The sequence below is a fragment of the Semicossyphus pulcher genome, unplaced genomic scaffold (genome assembly GCF_022749685.1).
Source record: "Semicossyphus pulcher isolate SPU_LCO1_2020_fin unplaced genomic scaffold, fSemPul1.0.p SCAF_8, whole genome shotgun sequence".
NCBI lineage: Eukaryota > Metazoa > Chordata > Actinopteri > Labriformes > Labridae > Semicossyphus > Semicossyphus pulcher.
In genome coordinates this window covers 29,549,839-29,570,066 of record NW_027211759.1, presented here as the reverse complement: position 1 = coordinate 29,570,066, position 20,228 = coordinate 29,549,839, and the positions used below count along the sequence as shown (strand labels likewise).

General features: G+C 40.7%; 1 protein-coding gene across 1 annotated transcript in view; it reads left to right on the top strand.

Annotated features, from left to right (window-relative positions):
- Positions 1-20,228, top strand: part of cdh13 (cadherin 13, H-cadherin (heart)) — a 367,968-nt gene that overhangs the window by 305,799 nt on the left and 41,941 nt on the right. Inside the window, exon 12 of the mRNA XM_069686880.1 lies at positions 17,908-18,050. Within this exon, the coding sequence (XP_069542981.1) occupies positions 17,908-18,050 (143 nt within the window). The remainder of the gene's footprint in view (positions 1-17,907; positions 18,051-20,228) is intronic.

Here is a 20,228-nt window from a genome sequence, read left to right as displayed (position 1 = left end):
ACAGTCTTAGTTGTAACACAGCATGCATTAGTGAATCATATGTGCAAATACAAGAACATTTTAGAGACAATAAAATGTTGCCTTTATTTTCTTTGTTTCCTTGATACGTTTTTGTGTGTAGTGTACGGTTAGTTGTTTGTTCTTTGAGAGAAGAGTTCTCCCATAAATCAAGAGAACAAAAAAAAAGATAAACACTGACTTTCACATAGATTTTGCACCACATGAAGAAGCTGTGAGCGATTTAAAAAAGAATGCTTTGAGCAACAGTTGCATAGAGAGTCTGATGGAGGAAAAAATGGCACCAGCAGTTGAAATAAAAACATTTTGATGTTTCTGTGTGTTTCTGATTGTAAATGTGTCATTAAACAACACTCACTGGTCTTCAGACATCCAATCCACGACTTTTGCAGGTGTTATTTTCTTCTCCTTGCTTTTGAAAATAAGGAGAATTCCAAACAGTTGTGTCATCTATTATTCAGCATCTACCTGTCAACTCTCACTTCTCACTTTGGTCATATTCAAGTTAAAAGGGATGAGACTTAAAAAAAAAAAAGAGATGGGGAGCTGGCATGTGTATGAAAACTGGCAGGTTGCTTTGAGGAGGCGAGGAAAGGGAAGAGATGAGGAGGCAGATGAGTGAGACAGATGGAAGGACGTGAGGATGACAGAGAGCGTGTGAAGGAGAGAGGTGTCTGATGTTACAAAGGCTGACCTCTGAGGGGTCACGCAGTGTGATCACCTTCAACTCTACCTGAAACTGTCCCAGTCTGTGCAGGATATAAGGAGAGATGACAGCAAGACATTAAGCACACAAGGAAGGATGTAGTGTTGGGAAACAGCCAGCGATGAGCGATTCACCCACTGACGCTTTTTTAATAATACGAGTAGTTTGTCATTAATGATGATTTGATTTTAGCCTCCAAATGGGTCCAGGCAGTTATGCAGGGTCAGTTAAACATACTGGTTTCTGCAAAGAGCACAGCACAAAGTAATGGGAATGAAACAGGAGAGTAAAGAGGAAATCAATAATACACTTGCTGAACTTTTGCTAACTAATTCCAAAAGTTAGCCCAAAGTTCAAAGTGGCCATGCACACTGAACGGTAGAGCACATTTGTGAGGCCGGTCGTTTCCCGCAAAGAGTGGCAGCTAAATGGATTTTGCCAGCAACCACTCTGTCTATGTCTCTCTCTCCCTATCGCCCTCTCCCTCTCTCTCTCTCTCTCTCTCTCTCTCTCTCTCTTTCTTTCTCTTATTCTCTCAGCACATCCCATTAAAAATTAACCCTGCCAAAGAAACCAAAACAGCATAGCCAGTAACTAGGTCATTCATACAACATTCATACAACAAATATTAGGCCCTATTTTAACCATCCACAACTCAAAGTCTAAAATGTTTGGCACAAGTGCATTTAGGGCGTGTTCATCTGCCTTTTGCTGATTTTGTTATTGATTATTCACAAGTGTGTTTTGGAATGAATCAAACCAATTAGTGTGATGTCCCTTTAATTGCTATTTATACATTTGATTTAGCCTCTCTCTCTTTTTTTAATAGGGCTCAGACTCTTTGACTTCTCTCCCACAGTTGTACCCATTGTGCCAACAATGTGCCTGACCACTCACTGTAAGAACAACCATGGGCGCACAGACTGGCACAATTAAATTTGCTATTTACACAATGTGGGTGCTGGGCAGGAAAATAACACTTGTGTAGGTTGGAAAGTAGCAAAGACTGTTGTGCTGTATTGTTATCTGCTCTATACTGCACGTCTAATAGCTCGTCAGACATAAACAACATGCTTTCTGACAACACTTCCTGTTTTCTGTTTTCTTTTTTCATTGTCTTTGGACAGTGTCAAAGGTCACCTGGAGGCTTAGATCATTAGCCACTTAAACAAGATAACTCACATTTGGAGGAGAATCTTCTACTGGACTGGAAGAAAACAATAAGATTCTATAAATTAGATGAATCACAATAAAATAATTATAAAGGCTGTTCTGCACGGCAAATAACAGAAACTACACAAGCAGCAGAGGAAAACACTAAAAGCTTTTATTCTGGACAACAAACCGAGGAACTGATTGAAAGGCTTTTGTTTATGAAGTTTGGATTATGCAATAATATTCTATTTATTCAATAATGAATTATATAGTGGGTAATGTGTCTCTGCTGCTCTGTGCATGTGCGGCCAAGTTAATCAGCTGATTTAATCAATGTATTTTCCAAGGATCAGATTCAGATTATTGATAAGCACAAACTAAGGAAAAAACATTTACCCTGGGTTAGGGTTAGGGTTATGTGGGAGCCAATGGGAGCTCAGCTCTCAGGGCATCTGAGCTCCAGTGAAAGCAGTCAAATTCATACACCTGAGGGGGTCACTAATACATTGAGCATTTTTTGCAATGCACAGGCCTCCAGAAGTATATATATATACTATTGCTAGCTAAGTAGCTGTCAGAAAGAGGACAGTTGGACTTGAGGACCCAAATCTTGTCCATCTTTGTCAAAAACCAATACAAAAAATGTAATAATTTATCCATGGGGAATTTAGATCACGATTAAAATCATTTGTTGGTTTCCAATGTGCCCTTTATGAGCACTGCTGTCTTTCTTAATACTGTAACTGTTTTTCCAACAGTGTTAAGCTACTTCATTACTGCTGCATACTTTTTTAAATAATGGGACAGGACTACATAGCTACATTTTTCGGCATCATTTTGTCATCTCGTAACGTGATGTCATAAAGAACATTACGAGTGACCCTTAGTTTGATTTAACTCTGCAGAGCTTAACGAGGCGGAGTCACAAGGTCTCCTCCACTTTCTTTTCTCTCTTTCTTCTGCCCCTCTGGGATGTTAAAGGGTTGATTACAGGCTAATCAGATGTTTAGATGTGTTTCTCATTTCAAGCAGCCGGGTAAAGGCACGCCGAGCGCGTGGTACAGGAGGGGAGAGTCAGTGAGTGTGTGGGAGAGAGAGAGTGAGACAGAGTGGGAGCAGGAAGAGGCTTTAGTCATACAGTCAGTATGCCAGGAAATAATTAAAACAACCCTAAAAGATGCCAAGAGGAGCAGGGAGAGAGGGATGCTGTGCTGTGAAGCAGGAGTAAATTGCTTTTCTTCCTGTTAATTACAGGGTTATGGTTTTCAACTGATGCAAAGAGGTGCTATTTTGCACCTTATTATGATAATAACTTTTTTGTTCTGTGTTGTGTTACTCAAGCTTGCTAATTTATGAAAATGATGCTACGCTCAATGAGGACGACACGCTGGTGTCGCTGTGTGTGTACGTGCAGATACACTCTTGTACATAACTGCTGAGCCTTCTCTGTGCATTCATGCGTCAAAGGAGTGTCCTCGCATACCCCTCTCTGTTCCTGCCAGATATTGACAATGCAAACCTTTCATTTTCATCTTTGATTTCCAGCCTCCTGTCTCTGCGCTCACTGTTGCTGTTCAGTCGACACGGTGGGTCTTTGTTTAGTGTACTCAGCGGAGCGCCTGCAGTCGATGGAGTTGGCAGCAGGCCTCCTCGAGACTTTACCTGGCTCACAGTAAACAATAGTCAACAGACTGAAAACAGTGAAGAGAGCTTTTAAGCTTTTTAGAGGTTGAGTTAAAGGTAAATCAAATGTGGGATGAGTCCATATTCATGTTTGAAGATATGATGAGACACTGGATCAGTAACTGGAAAGAGAAGACACTGTCTTCTCTGGTGTGCCGCACAGTGAGACAAACACTTAGAGCAAAATTAATGCAAAGCGTCCTCTATCACTCGGAACACTCAGAGAAGATCATTTATCTCAGTAAGCACAAGGTGAGTAAGTTCTTTACCTTTCTCTCCTTTGATGCACGCACATAACACCAGATGTACTTTCTGTTTCTGGGAAAACTAAGACCTTGTGCTCTTGGTGTTTTCATGTGTTCCTACAAGCTGTCTCCTGCCGATGTGAAGGTCAGGCTGCAGCAGGGGAGTGCTCTGTAAGAGGTATTTAAAGATGAAAAAGCACAGTAAAGAGTTACGACCATGTTAATGTTCAGCTTTTCGTGAGATGTGCTTTTCTATGATAGCTCATTAAACTCTTTAACCTTTTCATTGTCATGCAGATGCAAACACAGATAATGAAATAACACACACTCCACTTCCTGCCCTCTTTTATACGTTTTTCCAAGTTCGCATACTTTGCTAACGTATTCAAAGACAAACCTTGACGGCATCTATGGAAGGATGATTGATGCGTTATGCCACAGTGTTTGCCTTCCCCTTTCTCAGCGCTGTCACATTTATTTGTCCGGTATAGACCTGCTGCACTGTGCTGATACTGTGCAGAAATATGAACAGGTGTGACGTGGGTAATTTGTCCACATGGCCTGGAGCAGTGGTTGGCCAAGACTTGGCAGCTCAGCTCAGTTTAAAGTTGAAATCCAGCTCAGAGCGGCTGACCAAGGTCTTTGTTGCGAACCCAAAGGAGCACCTTATTTCTCAAGCACAAAGGCTTCAAAGTCAGAATTTCTCTCTTTTCTTCTTTCTGTGTCTCAGGAAAACGACAAAAATGTTCCAATGAAAAAGACATGACTCAAAGGTTATTACCTCTAACTTCTGTTACCGTACACCCCACTTTGCCTCTTTGACGTTTTCAAAGTGAAATGCAGTGGTTGTTTCATTTCTCGTCCTGTCAGTGAGAGGGTCCCTTCAAACTGAGCAACTGGCACGAGAGTCCTTCAAATATTTGGGCAGCAGTACTCTGGCAGAAGATACATTTGTTTAGTTTGAGACATAAAAGATATACAGATTGTTGTTGTTTATCTCAACTAGCAAAAACTTTAATAGTCCTAACTGACTGTAATTATCTGGCCGTTAAAAATCCATATGGGGTTATGGTATCAGCCAAATATCTCACACTCAGGTTGCTTTGATACAGTTCATGTGTAGGTAGAAAAGCACACAAGTTGTATAATTGTTTGATCCCATTGCCATGTCAAAGATTTAGTCTTCATACATTAAGAATGTAAGTCCAACAATAACTGTCTCTTTGTTTTTGGTCTCCACCAACTCCTGAGAAAACGATCTTCAGCTGCTAAAGTCTCCACTGTGTTCATCAGCTTGTCAAGTAATCTGTCTGTCTGCTGCATGGTGCTGAGCATGTCGTGTACAATGGATTTAAGAGCTTACTGTGTCTCTGCAACAGGCCTGAGGCATTATGTTAACAGGTTATAGATTTTAGTTTTTGGTGGTCAAAGGTCAAGGTCACTGTGACCTTACCCCCGATCTCTGGAACATGATTTCTCACCAACACCTGGAGGAGAATATATCCACATTGAGCAAAAGCATCCACTTGTACTCAAAGATGAACTGTTAAAATTTCGGTGGTCAAAGGTTAAGGTCACTGTGACCTCTTGAAATACCACTTTTGGGAATGACACAAGAATTCATGGACTTCTAATGACACAATTTCCCACATATGTGAAATAGCATAAAATGATAAAGTGACGATTTTTTTCTAACCTTAAAGTTCCAAAGTTAACTTTGACACCTGAACGCCTGGAGGTAATATCTCCCACTCGGCACAAACATCGACTTGGAGACAAGGATGAACAGATTCAATTTTGATGATCAAAGGTCAAAGTTAAAGGTCACTGCAGCCATTCTTGTTAATAAAATATCTAGGCAAGCTTTGGAGGAAATTTCTAAACCGCTGATATTAGGGCTGAACAATATATTGTTAACATACATTTTGAACAATTGCGATGAATATATTGCGATTGCCAAACTTGTGTGCATGTGCAATAGTCACATCGCAGGACGTGAGATAGTGAAGCAAATTAAGTGAAACACATCAAGCTGCTGCTTGATTGTATCTTTGTGCAAAACGAAAACTTGCCAGTTTCCCATGACTTATCTACAGGAAAAGTCCATCTGATATCACATTAGTGCAGCTCTTCACCAGAGCACAGAGTGAACTGACTGCTGGGCTGCCTGTAAACTGTAAACAAGCACGCAACGCTGCTGCTGTCACAGATCATGTCGACGGGAAGATGGAAGCAGACGCTCCTTTACTTGAGGTGGCTATAAGTGGGAGTATTCTCGTTATCAGCTGCACCTCGTCCCGGTGCTCGTTAACGCTGTGGCTACATAAACGGACCGTTGGCTGAGCGGACATGACACAAACGGTTTACTTTCTGCAGCTACGCCTGCACTGACACACGGCGTGAGGTTGTGTGTGCCAACAGGAAGCAGGAGGCGTGAACTTTCTTTTCCAAATGTTACCATCATCAGGCAGATCACGCTGATTAAACATACATTTAAACACCATTAGAAATGTTTTCAAATCACGATAAATATCGCAGAACAAAACGTTTTTTCCAATATCGTGCAGCCCTAACTGATATATTTTGAATTTGTGACACGTCTGTGAGAAAGACTCAGCTGACAATCTCTCCTCTATTCTGTCCCTACTGTAAATTATTGTTTTGCAACGTCACCAACAATGACCTTGAATGTCATTGTTTGGTTTTAGGGGTGATATTCTTCCAAATATTTTCAATATACATATTTGTTCACTGACCTCCATCCTGGCCATTGTTACACTGTTATTCTGTAGGAAACACTGATGAATGTATGTTTCATCTTTAATATTTGCCAGAGGTGATTGACAGGGCCAGTTCTGCCACTGAGCTTTAGATCTAGGGAGGGTTTGCAAAACCTGTGCAGGACTTGGGTTGGCACCTCAGATGACACCACTATAAAAGAAGTGGAGCTAAGAGGAAAGGAGGGGGACTGGTGGTGGAGCGGGGAGAGAATTCGCTTTCATTACACACTTATTCACAGTTCAGTAGTTCCAGTCTCATGCGTCCCTGTCTTATCTCCATTTTCGATCCCTTTCCTTATCTCTCTGGCCCTGCTCTGCCTGATTCTTTCCTCCTCCGCTCCACCAGCACAGAATTTGGATGAAGTGTACAGTTGTTACAGCCAAACACGACCCATGTACTTTTGCTGTGTGTCTCTTGATTGATGTTCTCATATCTGTTGCTCACACACACTCGGCTGCTCTCAGATACAAACACACTATTAACATTGGCTCTGTGCCGGCTCTGTTCTCTCGGTAAGTTAGACTCCAATCACTGGAAGATCTTGCTGGCAGGAAAGAGAGAAGAAAGTGATAGAGGGACAGATAAAGACAGTCAGATAACGAAAGAGCCAACCGGGAGTGAGGACAGAAAGAAGAAGGGAGAAAGTCAGAGAAACGGGTGAGACTGGGGGAGTGAGGGAAATACATAATAGGTTTCCCTGTAATATGCTGCCATTGCCATCAGAGTATATGAGTACACTTGTGTAAGTTGCAGTGCACTGCAGAAAACTAAAATGGGAAACACTAACACTTAAATAGCAGGACTAAGCTCTTGTGTGGCGTGTGTGTGTGTGTGTGTGTGTATGTGTGTGTGTGTGTGTGTGTGTGTGTGTGTGTGTGTGTGTGTGTGTGTGTGTGTGTGTGTGTGTGTGTGTGTGTTAAAGGGGGCATAAGCAAGAGAAAATAGAGTTCGCATTAAAGTGTTGCTTAAATCAAATTCAGTTTTATAATGGAGTTTCATAAGAGGACCAAACGCTCATCTTATAAAGTGACTAAACAGAGAAGAGGTGTATGACCTTTTCCTCTCTTAATACACACGTACTTACAGCTCTTTAGATATTCAAATTGGATGCATTCCCTCTGCCTCAGACAGTCTGAATCATTATGCTTTAAAGCTGAGCAGGAACACCTGGGAATCACATGTTGCGCCGGTGTTGTTTGACACTGATCTTTGTCTTATTATGCATCGCCATCTCCTCCTCACTGCTGGGCATTCTTTGAGCTCTTTCATCAACCCTATCTGTATTTGTGTTCCTCTTAACAACTTACAGACCCCCTATATTGAAAAAAAGCCTGAAACAGCCTGATATTATGTTGACAATGAATTTGGTTACTAAAAAATATAAGTTTCATTCCATTTGAAGTAATACAAATACTTTAAGTAATAATCTGGAACGTTTTCCTTTAAATAAATGTCTGTTAAGTCACTATCTATCGCTGAATGAGGTAGCACAATGGTGATTGAGTCTATGGCCCACTGATGAAAGCCTTTGCATGTGCAGTATTACAGACTGGGTGTCTGTGGCGATTTTCGTGGAAAAATTCACAAGTGGCGCCCAGTTAGTGACGAATTTTTCCATCAGCCAGCAGTGGTTGGTCTGCCAGAGAGGGTAGGCGGAGCTAAGCGGCTGCTTTTCTGGTCTCTGCAGGTGTTGCGAGTAAACAGTAATCTACTATGGCTGAACAAACAAAGAAAAGATGGATGACTACAGATACAACTTCAAAAATAAGTGAAAATCCAAAGAAGAAGAAACAAACTCGACACTCAGATGAAGGAAACAGTCTAAAAAGGAAAGCGACCGTCAGCCAGGAAAATCAAGAGTTACTACCGGAGCCAACCGTGGACGTCACACATGCAGCACTGTCTGTATATCTGGGTGGGAAGTGTGAGTCGTTTATCGCCATAGGTGCCGCCAAAGACAACGAAACTGAGATCTTCGAGATGAGCACTTTAAGTAGAACTAAACGTTCCGGTAAAAAGTAAACCAGTAATCAACTGTCAGGTGACAGATTTAACCAAAAGTCTAGCTAAGGCGTTGAATCACCATGTGCTGTAAGAACAGCTTCGATGTTCCTTAGCACTGAATTTGCAAGTCTGTAAACACTGGAGGGAGGAACACCATTCTTCCATAAGATATTCTCTTATTTAGTGTTTTATGATGGTGGCATAGAGTGTTGAACTGAGTTGAGATCCAGAACTGTAAAGGCCACAGCGTAGGTTCACATCATTTTCATTCTAGTCAAACCTATTCAAGGATGATGGTATTGTCATCCTGGAGAGAACACTCCCATCAGGAAATGTTTCGTCGCAGGATAAAGGTAATCAGACAGAACAGTTTTGTATTTATCTGCACTTTCCATTTTCTTTATGGAAAGAGATTACCATAACAATGTCAACAAATGCTCCCCACATCAAAACAGAGTGACCTGATCCCCTCACTGTTGGAGTCAAACATTCAGGCTTGTAACGTTCTCTACATCATGTATGCACCCGCCCACTTAGAGAATAGGGTGAAGATGACTGGTGACCATATATGTTTTTCCCACACCTCTGTAGACCAGTGCCTTTAGTTTGCACAACAAGATACAGGTAGGCAGTGCGTCACAGACGTTAGCCTTGCTTGGATTTTTCACTAGTGTATTGTAAGTTGAATGTTTGAAATGTAGTGTAAAGCCCTTTGAGTGGTTGGAGTAGAAATGCTCTCTAGTGCAGTCCATTCACCATTTATGATATCCCTGACTTTGTAATTACTGGTCACTGATCTTGCTGAAACATTCTCATCACGTCTTGCATTGACATCGTTAATCACCTGAGAAAGAGCAGCTCTTCTGTTTGCCCTTACATATCACACTAACGCATGAGCATCACGGTCATCAAATGTGCGATTTAGACCACAAGATCCGACTCTTCCTACTGCTGTCTTTCCCTTAGATCTAAATGCAGATGTCTCTTAATTACTATACTATATTGGAACCTGAGTTAGTTGTCGTCTTTGTGAGAGAAGCTCCTGCCATCCCTTCCCTAACTATCAACCCTCTTTCAAAGTCCTATGGATCTCGTGCACATCTTGATACAAAATCAGAATCAACTGGGCTTGCTCAGCAATTTTCTACATGTCACAGAGCATGATGGGATGTTAATTGCTTAATTTTACCAAGCAGTGCACCTGTGTGAAAGCATCTGCATTCATTATCTCTCTCCACACACTCATTCTAGTTTTACTTTACTATGTCACCTGTTTGTATCATAGACTGTATAAAAAGATGGCCGACATGACAGCTCCCTAGAAGTGAAGCCAAACCCTCTCTATCGCCCCCTGCTGACTGGCTGCAGTATAGGTCATAAAGCCCGCCTCCTCCATGTTAACAGACAGGGCATTAGTTCTTACATGCTGATTTACGTCCAAGTGTTCATTGTTCTGACAAGTTAACTTTTCCGGATTAGCAGAGTAGAGGATGAATGGTGAGATGAAACATAACTAAATCAATCACTACAGTTCCCATATCTGTGAACATTAGCTTCAGACCAACACAAAGAAGCTGTTCTGCTGTTAAATAGGCCGGTGTGCGGGATCCTTGCGTTTTTTTCGGTAAGTGTGTGTTTGGGTTAGCGGCAGTGGTTACTCCACCCGCCGATCTCTACTGCGCAGACTCTGACGTCACCATTGTAAGATGGCAGCGCCTATCACAGGAGCTATGTTGGCATCACTTTCGTACAATGAGAGCAGATGGAGACACATCGTCCATCTATATACAGTCATTGGTTTGTATATAGAACGTGTATTCATGCAAGAGCTGTCTTATTCTTCACATATATGTCTATGTAACATAAGCCTCACTTTGACTCCCAAAATAAGCTCATCTATCTGACCCTGAGGTTGAGAACTCATGCTTCACTACTAGGGATAGCTATCATTAGGATTTTATCGATATTGATAGTTATCGATACTCTTATCGATATTACTCTCCATTGTTTGGTGCAAAAATGAAAGACATGTCTTTATTAGGGTTGTAACTGGGGTTACAGTGAAGTAAATCTTTTACAGTAACCATGGTGACAGTCCTGGATTTGTTCCTGTATCAGTTTCCCTGGTTTAGTGATGGAGAATGGGTTTAAATTGGGTTTCTGACTTCTGCTAACGTTACCCACTGCAGATGAAGCTGGGGCTGCTGCTTGACTGACGCCTACCTTTATAGAAAAATTGCACGAAGATGCAGCAGAGTTAAATTTGGTAAAGTCAGCCCAAACTATCAAACGCTTTGCTCTGTCCGCCAGCACTAGACTGTCTGCAGCTTGATACTACAACAATGCAACGTGGATGCCTGATGCCGGCAGCTTCCCCATCACTAAAGGACAGATGCCAGCTATGTTAGAGTAAACAGCTGAAATAAAACTTAAATAATACGTATAAGAATATTAACGTTAAATACCGATAGGAGCACCATTTGTCCATGAGCTTATCGGTTTTCAATAAGACAGACCAATCACGTACCGGTGTCAAAAAATACCGGTTCTCGATACCAGTCCCTATTCACTACTCTAAATTAATTTATCTCTTAAAGTCATATGACCTGACCAGCTATATTTTTATGGTAATTTTGTGAAACATTCAGAGAGGGAGGTGAGGGCATGAATATCCATCTCCCCCCTGGAAATCCACAAAGACTCAGCAGAAAAACATGCTCAGCGTTACGTGGAGAGATGGATGAATTCAGAGAATGATTTGGGAGTTTCATGTGGACTCTAACCTCATGTGAATCTGTTTGTTTCACTGAGCTTTGAACAATTGATGCATGCATGTGAGCGTGTGTGTTTGTGCATGTGACTCCCCGCTGTGCAGTCTGCCCTGAACTGAAGAAAGAATGAAAAAGGTTTGAAAGTCAAACACTGAGGTTATAGGCAGTGTGTCATTATTTTAAAAACCCACAACTATATTCTTTGTTGTCCCACAGATGCCTCTAATACAGAGGAAACATAGAACTGTAAAAATAACTAATGTGTGTGACAATCCCTGTTTGTTATGGAGTTCTGTCCCCAAGTGGCCAACAATGCATCGGTGCTGCGTTGTGTTTGTACACCTGACTTGATTTGGGTTAAGAAAAGCCCAAGGTCATAATTATAAGGACAATCTAACAATTTAACTCATGGAGTGCACACAACATGAGGAGTACACTCAGCGTGTGAAAACAGTTGGATAACATCCTCTGGGACTCTGCAGGGAGGATGATGTAAAAGTGATGTTATGATTGTTGTCAGAAGTCAGGCTCAAGACCTTTGACAGGTTACAGCTCGGAGGTGAGTGCTTTTTTAAGGGGCTGGCAGGGTCTCGATCTTTACTATCTAAAAGTCAAGATATCTTAGCATCTCAAACGGTCCCTATGAGTTCCCCACTTTCCCGAAGTGCCCTTTAAGCCAAAGAAAGGTTTTGTACATGTTTAAAAGGAACAATAGTGTTGAATGTTGGAAGCGGAGCAGTGTATACTGTGGTCTCTTTTGTCAAGGTCACCCTCCATCTGACCTCCCCCTGTAGACTTGTTAGGATAAACACTTCTTCTGCCTTCAAAGCTTACATGGACAGTTATTATTCATGTGATCAAAAGAGGACTGCGTGTCAGCTCGTATGAAACAGACTGAAATTTATACTGATGCCTCTGTGTGACTTACAAAAGCAGACTGGAGCATTAGAAATAACATTGACCATTTCTATGGTTATTTTTAATGGCTGTTACAGCTGACACAAGGCCAGTGTCAGACAGAGTGATTCACAGCATGCACTGAAAACATTCACAGTGAGAGATATGTTTGACAGATAACAGACGGCAGGATGAGATTTTTGACAGAAAATACTACTTGCACGCATACAGGACATGATCAGCAGAGAGATAAGTGTACTGTCGACAGGGCTCAGCAAGATGGACAGAAAATGAAAGTTCCTCACAGGAGCTTTAAGAGAGAAAAATCTTTTTAAGCATTTGTTGTAATGTCAAAGATCTCTGTTTCGTTTTCTTGACAGACAGTGCTGCATGTGTGACGTCCACGGTTGGCTCCGGTTGTAACTCTTGATTTTCCTGGCTGACGGTCACTTTCCTTTTTCAGACTGTTTCCTTCATCTGAGTGACGAATTTGTTTCTTTTTCTTTGGATTTTCACTTCTTGTTGAAGTTGTATCTGTAGTCATCCATATTTTCTTTGCTTGTTCAGCCATAGTAGATTACTGTTTACTCGCAACACTTGCAGAGACCGGAAAGGTAGTCGATTAGCTCCGCCTACCCTCTCTGGCAGACCAACCACTGCTGGCTGATGGAAAACGCGTCACTAACTGGGCGCTGCTTGTTATTTTTTCCACGAACGTCTCCACAGATACCCAATCTATAAAACTGTAAATGCAAAGGCTTCAGTGGGCCTTAGGCACAATCACCATGGTGTTACCTCATTCGTTGATAGATAGAGACTTAACAGACTTTAATTTACATGAAAATCTTCAAGGTTATTACTTTAAGTAATTACCATAACTGACATTTATCTCATTATTCACTAATGCATGAAAACCTATGTACTACTTTTTATACTGGACATTGTTTTTATTATGTGACATGTTATAAGAATTAAATAGCTTGATTGAAACTCCAATTTGTTTGAAGGTCGTATATGACGTGTCAATCCCTTTTTACATTGAGCTCAATGAGCCGAGAAAACTTTAACTCAGTTAAGATTAATTGACAAAACATTTAACATTAAATTGAATGTCCCGACGCAGACGCAGTGAAAAATAAAACACACAACAAACAACGTACTGTATGATCAGAATAAGATAAAGCACATTAAAAAACACACTTCATTCAGAACCCTTTTTAAGATGTTGTTATTGTTGATCTATCAGACTTGAATGCATTTAAAGGGGAAACTGTTAAAACAGGCATACTGTACACTACTTAAAAGATATGCCAGCAACATTTTACACTAGTCAAACTAGAGCAATTATAGGAGCTCATGTGAAGAGCTTCACTTTACAATGCTGCATGGCTTTTATCCTCTCTCTAAATTAGCTCCAACCGTTAATTGTCTTTCTCTGGAGGCAATGGAGGAAGTTGGGGAAGGTCTCAATTTATCCGTTCCTCTACCATCCCTTCACACATTGACAATAAAAAAATATATTTGATTGATGAATACATGTAAAAATTTTACATATCGGCCCTTTAAATTGAAGTATTTGCAACTTAAAACCACATCATTCCAATTTTGACTTGTGATTTACACTAACCCTTTGCTCTTCATAACCACTGAAAGAAATGCGTCTCACAGAGGCTTAAGTGACAGAGTTACAAACCCTTGCAGAGTGGTATTGTTTTGCTGCTGTGTCCGTGGATCATATCTAATGAGCCACCTTGAGAATCACACAGATGCACTAAACTCCTGGTGGCCTCCAGCAGGCTCCTCTGTGTCCTCTTATAGCTTACCAAAACATACACACTTATACACACATGCAGACACACATGTGCTCTAATGGCAGCTGTATAACAGCTCAGAGTGGCACCTAAGGCTGCAGCTCTGCAGGCTGTGAAAGAACAATATGAGATCCTGGTCGCTCTAACATTAGGGTCACAGCACGGCATCATGACGTGGCACTTTCTGACACTCAATCAAAATATGCACAAAACACTTGAGTGTCTTGGGAACCAGAACACATAGAGGCAATATTTAGATTTACGTGTGTTTTTCTTTATGCTTGTATTCGCAGGTTTAAAGTGGATGTGTGTGTTTGAAGTTCACAGGGGTGATCATTGTGCTTGTGGGCCGTCTCATTTGATGACTGATTTGTTTGTCCCTTCTCTGGTTTTGGAGATAAACACGTATAACCAGATATGAATATTCCTAATGGCTTTTTAATGGCTTTGTAATTTGCCCTTTAAAGGGCTCTAATGGACTGTCCCCATGTTAGCACAGGGAGGAGGAACAGTAGATCTGACTCATTTAGTGTTACCTTTGAGCCTGCACTAAGGCAGACAGAAGCATAACACTCCTTCAGACCTGGTGAGAGAAATAAATACCTCAACAGTCAGCAGAGCCCCATTGTACTAGGATGTCAGTTCCCAGAGTTTGAGCTGAACAGTGAATCTTTAAGTCAGTGTGGAACAGGAATATTTCATGGATTAATACAGGCTGGTTTGGCTGCTCCAAACCTCAATCCCTGATTAAGATGGAGGGAGTTTTCAGTCGTCCAGGCCATGGAAATTCTAAGCTTAATGCAAAAGGCAACAGTACTTGGTTGGTCTTTAAGAACTTCAACCAAGTCCAGTTGCCTTTTGGATTAAGCTTAGAACTTGCCTTAAAGGATGAAGCAGGAAATACAATTTAAAAAGAATACAAAGCAAAACATTTCTGAGATTGGAGTTGCTTTTGTTTGGATTTACTGTAACACTACATCTCACATCACACCCGTCCTATTCTCTCTACACTGGCTCCCAATAAAATTCAGAATTCATTTTATAATCCTTGCACAAAGCCCTGCACAACCAAGCACCCAAATACATCACTGACCTGCTCCATCCATATATCCCCAATAGATCCCTCAGGTCCTCTGACCAGGCTCTACTTGGTGTTCCTCGTGTCCGACTGAGGACGAAAGGTGATCGCGGCTTTGAATCTCTTGCTCCTACACTTAGGAGCACTCTTCCAACTCCTATATGGTTTGCCATTTCAACTTTTAAAAAGCAGTGAAATACTTTTTTTTTCAGTTTGTCTTTTGACCGTGTAACATGATTTTGTATAATTGTATTTTTCTATTCTGTTTTTGTTCATGTTTTGATCGTTATTGTTGTTGTTGTTGTTGTTATTGTACTGTGATTTTTTCGTGAAGCACTTGGTGACCTCGCTCTGTGAAAGGTGCTATAACAAACTTGACTTACTTACTTACTAAATTACTAACTGTATTTCTTGGTCCAAAATCCGCTTTGTCATTTAAGAGTTAAAATTTAAGAGAAAATCTAATAAAACAATATCAACTAACTTTTCCCAACAGGGTTTTTTAACCAGTAGTTCAACATTTTGGTAAATCCTCATCCCTTTTCTTGCCAAGAGTTGGATGAGAGGATTGATGCCACATTCCTCTCTGTATTCTGATTTTGACGCTACAGCCGACAGCAGGTTAGCTTAGCCTAGCATAAAGACAGGAAGCAGTCTTGGCATTACTGTTGCATTCACAGGCAAATCTAAAAAGACAGTCCAGCATTTAACCCCCATAAAACCATGAATGCTACACTTTTATTCTGTATGGATTAAACAAATATGATATTTAATTGTGTTCATTAGTGAGCTTTTTTCCACCTTGGACGGAACCATGCTAGCTGTTTTCCAATGTGTTTATTCTCCAGGCTAACTAAGATCACCGGCAGCATATTTATCATCTGACAATCTGACGTTCTCTTGAAAGAGCTGTTATCAATATGTCTGTAGAGCATTAAAAATGAAGACACTGTTTCAATGATGAATGAATTCAAACTAAACTTTTGCCCTTCTGTACTAAAATGTGTTCTTAATGAAGAAACAGATCGCTCAGTTAGATTGGTTATTTTTGTCCCTGATGTACACTGCCGCATTCAATATAGACAACCTCAGATATTCAGCTTATTTGACATCAAATACTAATAAAAGTTTCTTGTAATCTTGTGCAAGTGTTTTAATGTCTTTCTAGCACAATGTGGTTGTTACGAAACAGTGTTGTAACGCAGTGTCATCCTCACAACAGAGTTTGTCTGATAGTTTAGTCAGCGATGAGAGGAGTGAGACATATGGAGGTTAATAACCTGTGAGCCAGGATCTGTTTTATTGGAGGAGCTGGCTACATGAATCATGTGGATGCTCCATGTGTGTTTGCACGAGTGTGTAAGTGTGTGTTAGGAAGCAGAGACCAGAAGAAAGGGAGCATGTAGGCTACAATGATAAACAGTCTGTGTCATCATAGAGTGCACTTAACCTCGCTGCAGTGCCTCTTTTGTTACAGTAAAACATATGTGTTGGTTAACAGTAGTGATTACTGGCAGGGAATGTGTGTGTGTGTGTGTGTGGGCGAGGGAGGGGCAAGGTGTTAGTGGAGGTTGATTGCATAGCCATTTCCCAAGGCTTTGTCGCGCTCTGTTAGCTGAAGAGCTCCATTTCAAAGACAATTTGTCTACTGCTGAGCACCATGGCAAAGAACGGCCTTGTGCTGAAGAAAGTCTGTCTTCTTGTGTGTCTGTGTGCATGTTTGAGAAACTTTTAGCTTCCTGTGTGTGCATGTATGGGTCTTGTTTAACAGAACAGCTTATACACATCTGTATGTGCTCTTATATGTGTATGTGTGAAGCGTGTGGCACAAGAACCTCCAAATCAGTCACCTGTGACATAAACACAGGTGCAAGCCCCATCCTATCACCATCCACTCGCCATCAGTGGCCGGCTGAGTGGACACATTAGCGGGGTCGTGATCTGCTCTTCCGTCTCATTTTCAAGGCTATGCCGGCTTAGCCCACAAAATGTTTGGAGAGCTCCTTCATCATCTTCAAGCCTGAGCCCTGCAGAGCTGTACAGTAAATGCAGTCACCTGCAAGTGCATGCACACAGGGCCTGTTTACACCAGTTTCTTGTTTTCCTAGCACCTTTAATACATCTGTAACACACTGTGCACTTACTTTCTTTCACTGGAAACATCTTAGACTCCTTAAACTCCAAATTAAAATCATTGGTTTTCAGTTATCAGACTTGTTGTACATGAAGGAATCTCACCTACTCTGTTTTAATTGTTTGCAGCAGTGGGTGTTTTCTGAGGTAGCTTGAAGAGCTGTTTGTCTTTGTCAGTGCAGATAATGTGTCATCTCAGTGAAGCCCTTGTTCAAGAAAAAGAATAAGCCTTTATTCTACTTTTCTATTTAAGGGTTGGCTCAATAATTTGGATCAACATTAACCAAGCAACATATCTATGATCTATTTATATTGTTTGTGTTTTTCATTAGCAATAGCATTATACTCATGCAACCTGAATTTATATCTAATACCACGTTATATATCTTTAAATAAGAAGTTTTTATTGGTGGAGTTAAACACTGTATGGGCCAAATATGGACTATACAAATGCCTGTGTTGTCTGCTGGTGTGTCTGTAGCGCCGTTTCTCACTGAGATCCCTGGAACCTGAAAATATTGGACCAAAATAAACTGTAACAACAACTTTTCTGCAAGATAAGGAGTATATGTTCTGGTGCCTATATGATCACAACTTCTTACTTACTTTATCAACTTTCTCCCAGGTATGCTGTTCTGCGAGACCCAGCAGGCTGGCTGAGTGTGAACCCCGTCAGAGGAACTGTCAACACCTCGGCCTCGCTGGACCGCGAGTCTCCTTATGTCCATGACAACAAATACACGGCTGTCTTCATCGCCACAGACAACGGTGAGTGTCAGAAACCACACTGTATGAAAATAACATAATTACACATAATGATAATAATCTGTAAATAAATAAGATATGTGTCCAACCTTTCTTGTTCATGGAATAACAAAAATGCTTTAAAATTACGGTCTACAGTAGCGCCTTCATTTCCCAGGAAACCACCATGTGATGCACAAAATCTGACAAAGATATGTTTGGAAAAAATAAATCAGTCTCTCCAGGATGTTGCGATGTTGCATTTCCGCAAATGCATGCAAATTAAACCAGTTGCTGCAACTTTAACGCAAATTTGACCGATCATCCTGTTGCCCCGCGTGTGAAGTCATTTAGGTCACCAAAATCACTTATTTGATATTCAAAATATTGATCCCCTGAGGTCTGCAATGTTGTGCAAACATCTGAGATATAGTTTATGGTTTATTTAATGTCTCTGGAACGCTGCATAGTAGATACATTTTGTTTTGCTGTGAAGCAGACAGCTGATCCGTGCTAACGAGGCTCAGATGTGTTCGTCTAACTTTCACGAGCTTCCTTACTACAGTGTTTTCATGGAGACTCCCAGTGAGTCCATGATAAGAAATCCAACACTCTTCTTGTTATTATTCATCCATGTTTCTGGGCTGAAAACAGTTAGGTGTCCACTTACATGTAGATGTAGATTCTCCTTTGCACATATTGATAGCCTTGTAATGTGCATATGTAATGAGGAATGAGCCTTTCATAGCTATGGTGTCACTCAGTTTTTACATATTTTATTTGACATCTTGAAATCAGCCGGAAGCAGAGGTGGCAAAACTACACACATTCTACACTTAAGTAGACGTACAGGTACATGTGTAACAAAAACACTATGTTTAAAGTGAAAGTACTGATTCAACTCCTTTACTTTAGTAAAAATAAGAAAGTACAGGCTCTGAAATGTACAAAAAGTTCAAAAGTAAAAAAAATTTTTTTACCGAGCACTTCTGTGCAAAGCTAACTAAACCTCACAATAATAATAATAATGATTCAAAGACGATTAAACTCAAACATTCTAGCTTCAAATAAAATAAAACGATATACTGCCAATAATGAACAGCAACTTTGTTCTAGAGTTGTAACAACACCAGAATTTTGAACTTTTTGAACCAGAATTTTGAACAACAATACATGATACCCCTTTTGATAACTGGGCAAAACGAAATAAGTCCTCAGCACACTCGGATAGTTTTCTTCGTTTATTATCACTGGACACTGTCTGGTTTTGCTGCAAGCCAAACATCAGACAGAATAATAAAGACTGAACCGAACTGAGGTCCCAAATGAGCACCTGGATCATTTTTTACAGCTTTGAAATCATTCTTGATGTTGTGAAGGCAGCGTGCAGAGCCTACAATAAAAATAACCCATAATTCCCCTCACATGCATTAAAACTAAAGTAACGAGCCTGTTTTGAGAATGTAAGGAGGCGAAAGTACAGATTTTTGTGTTCAAATGTCGGGAGGAAAAGTAAAAAGTTAGGTCAGAAAAATAAATACTCAGGTAAAGTACTGATACCTGAATAATCTACTTAAGTACAGTAACGAAGTATTTGGACTTTGTTACTTCCCACCTCTGACCAGAAGTGATGTCAGAAGACAAAAAGCTTGCTCAGCCAATAGATGGTTTTAATAGAGCGTTTGTCCCGCCTGCTCACAGTGGATGTGTAAAAAAGCCTCAAAACACTGCAAGTTGCATTGCAGATTTAGGTATTTTAGGCCACAACAATCATAGAAAACGCCTGCGAAATCCTGGAGGGAATGATAAGTAAAGAATTGGATTCTTAGTATGGTCAATAACATTGAGAAGCTTCAGGAGCCATCGCAGCATCAAATGTACAAACTATTTTATTTACATGAGGTAGAACTTAGATATAGATTATACTTTATGCAGTGGCAGTGAGACAGTTATTTAGCCTTTATTTGATGTTGTTATTATCGTCATACTTCTATCGTTTGCATAGCGTAAAGGAGTTGTCCTGGGAGATGAATGTCAAACATGAAAACGTCCTGAAACAGCCTCTGCTTACAGTTACACTCCACTCATGAAAAGGACTCTCTGGTAATTTTACCTGGCCACACTGAAAGTGTCATTATCCCCCGGTGACAATGGGATGGCCTTAATTGGCACTGCTTTCAATCGGACCATATGGTCGCTGGT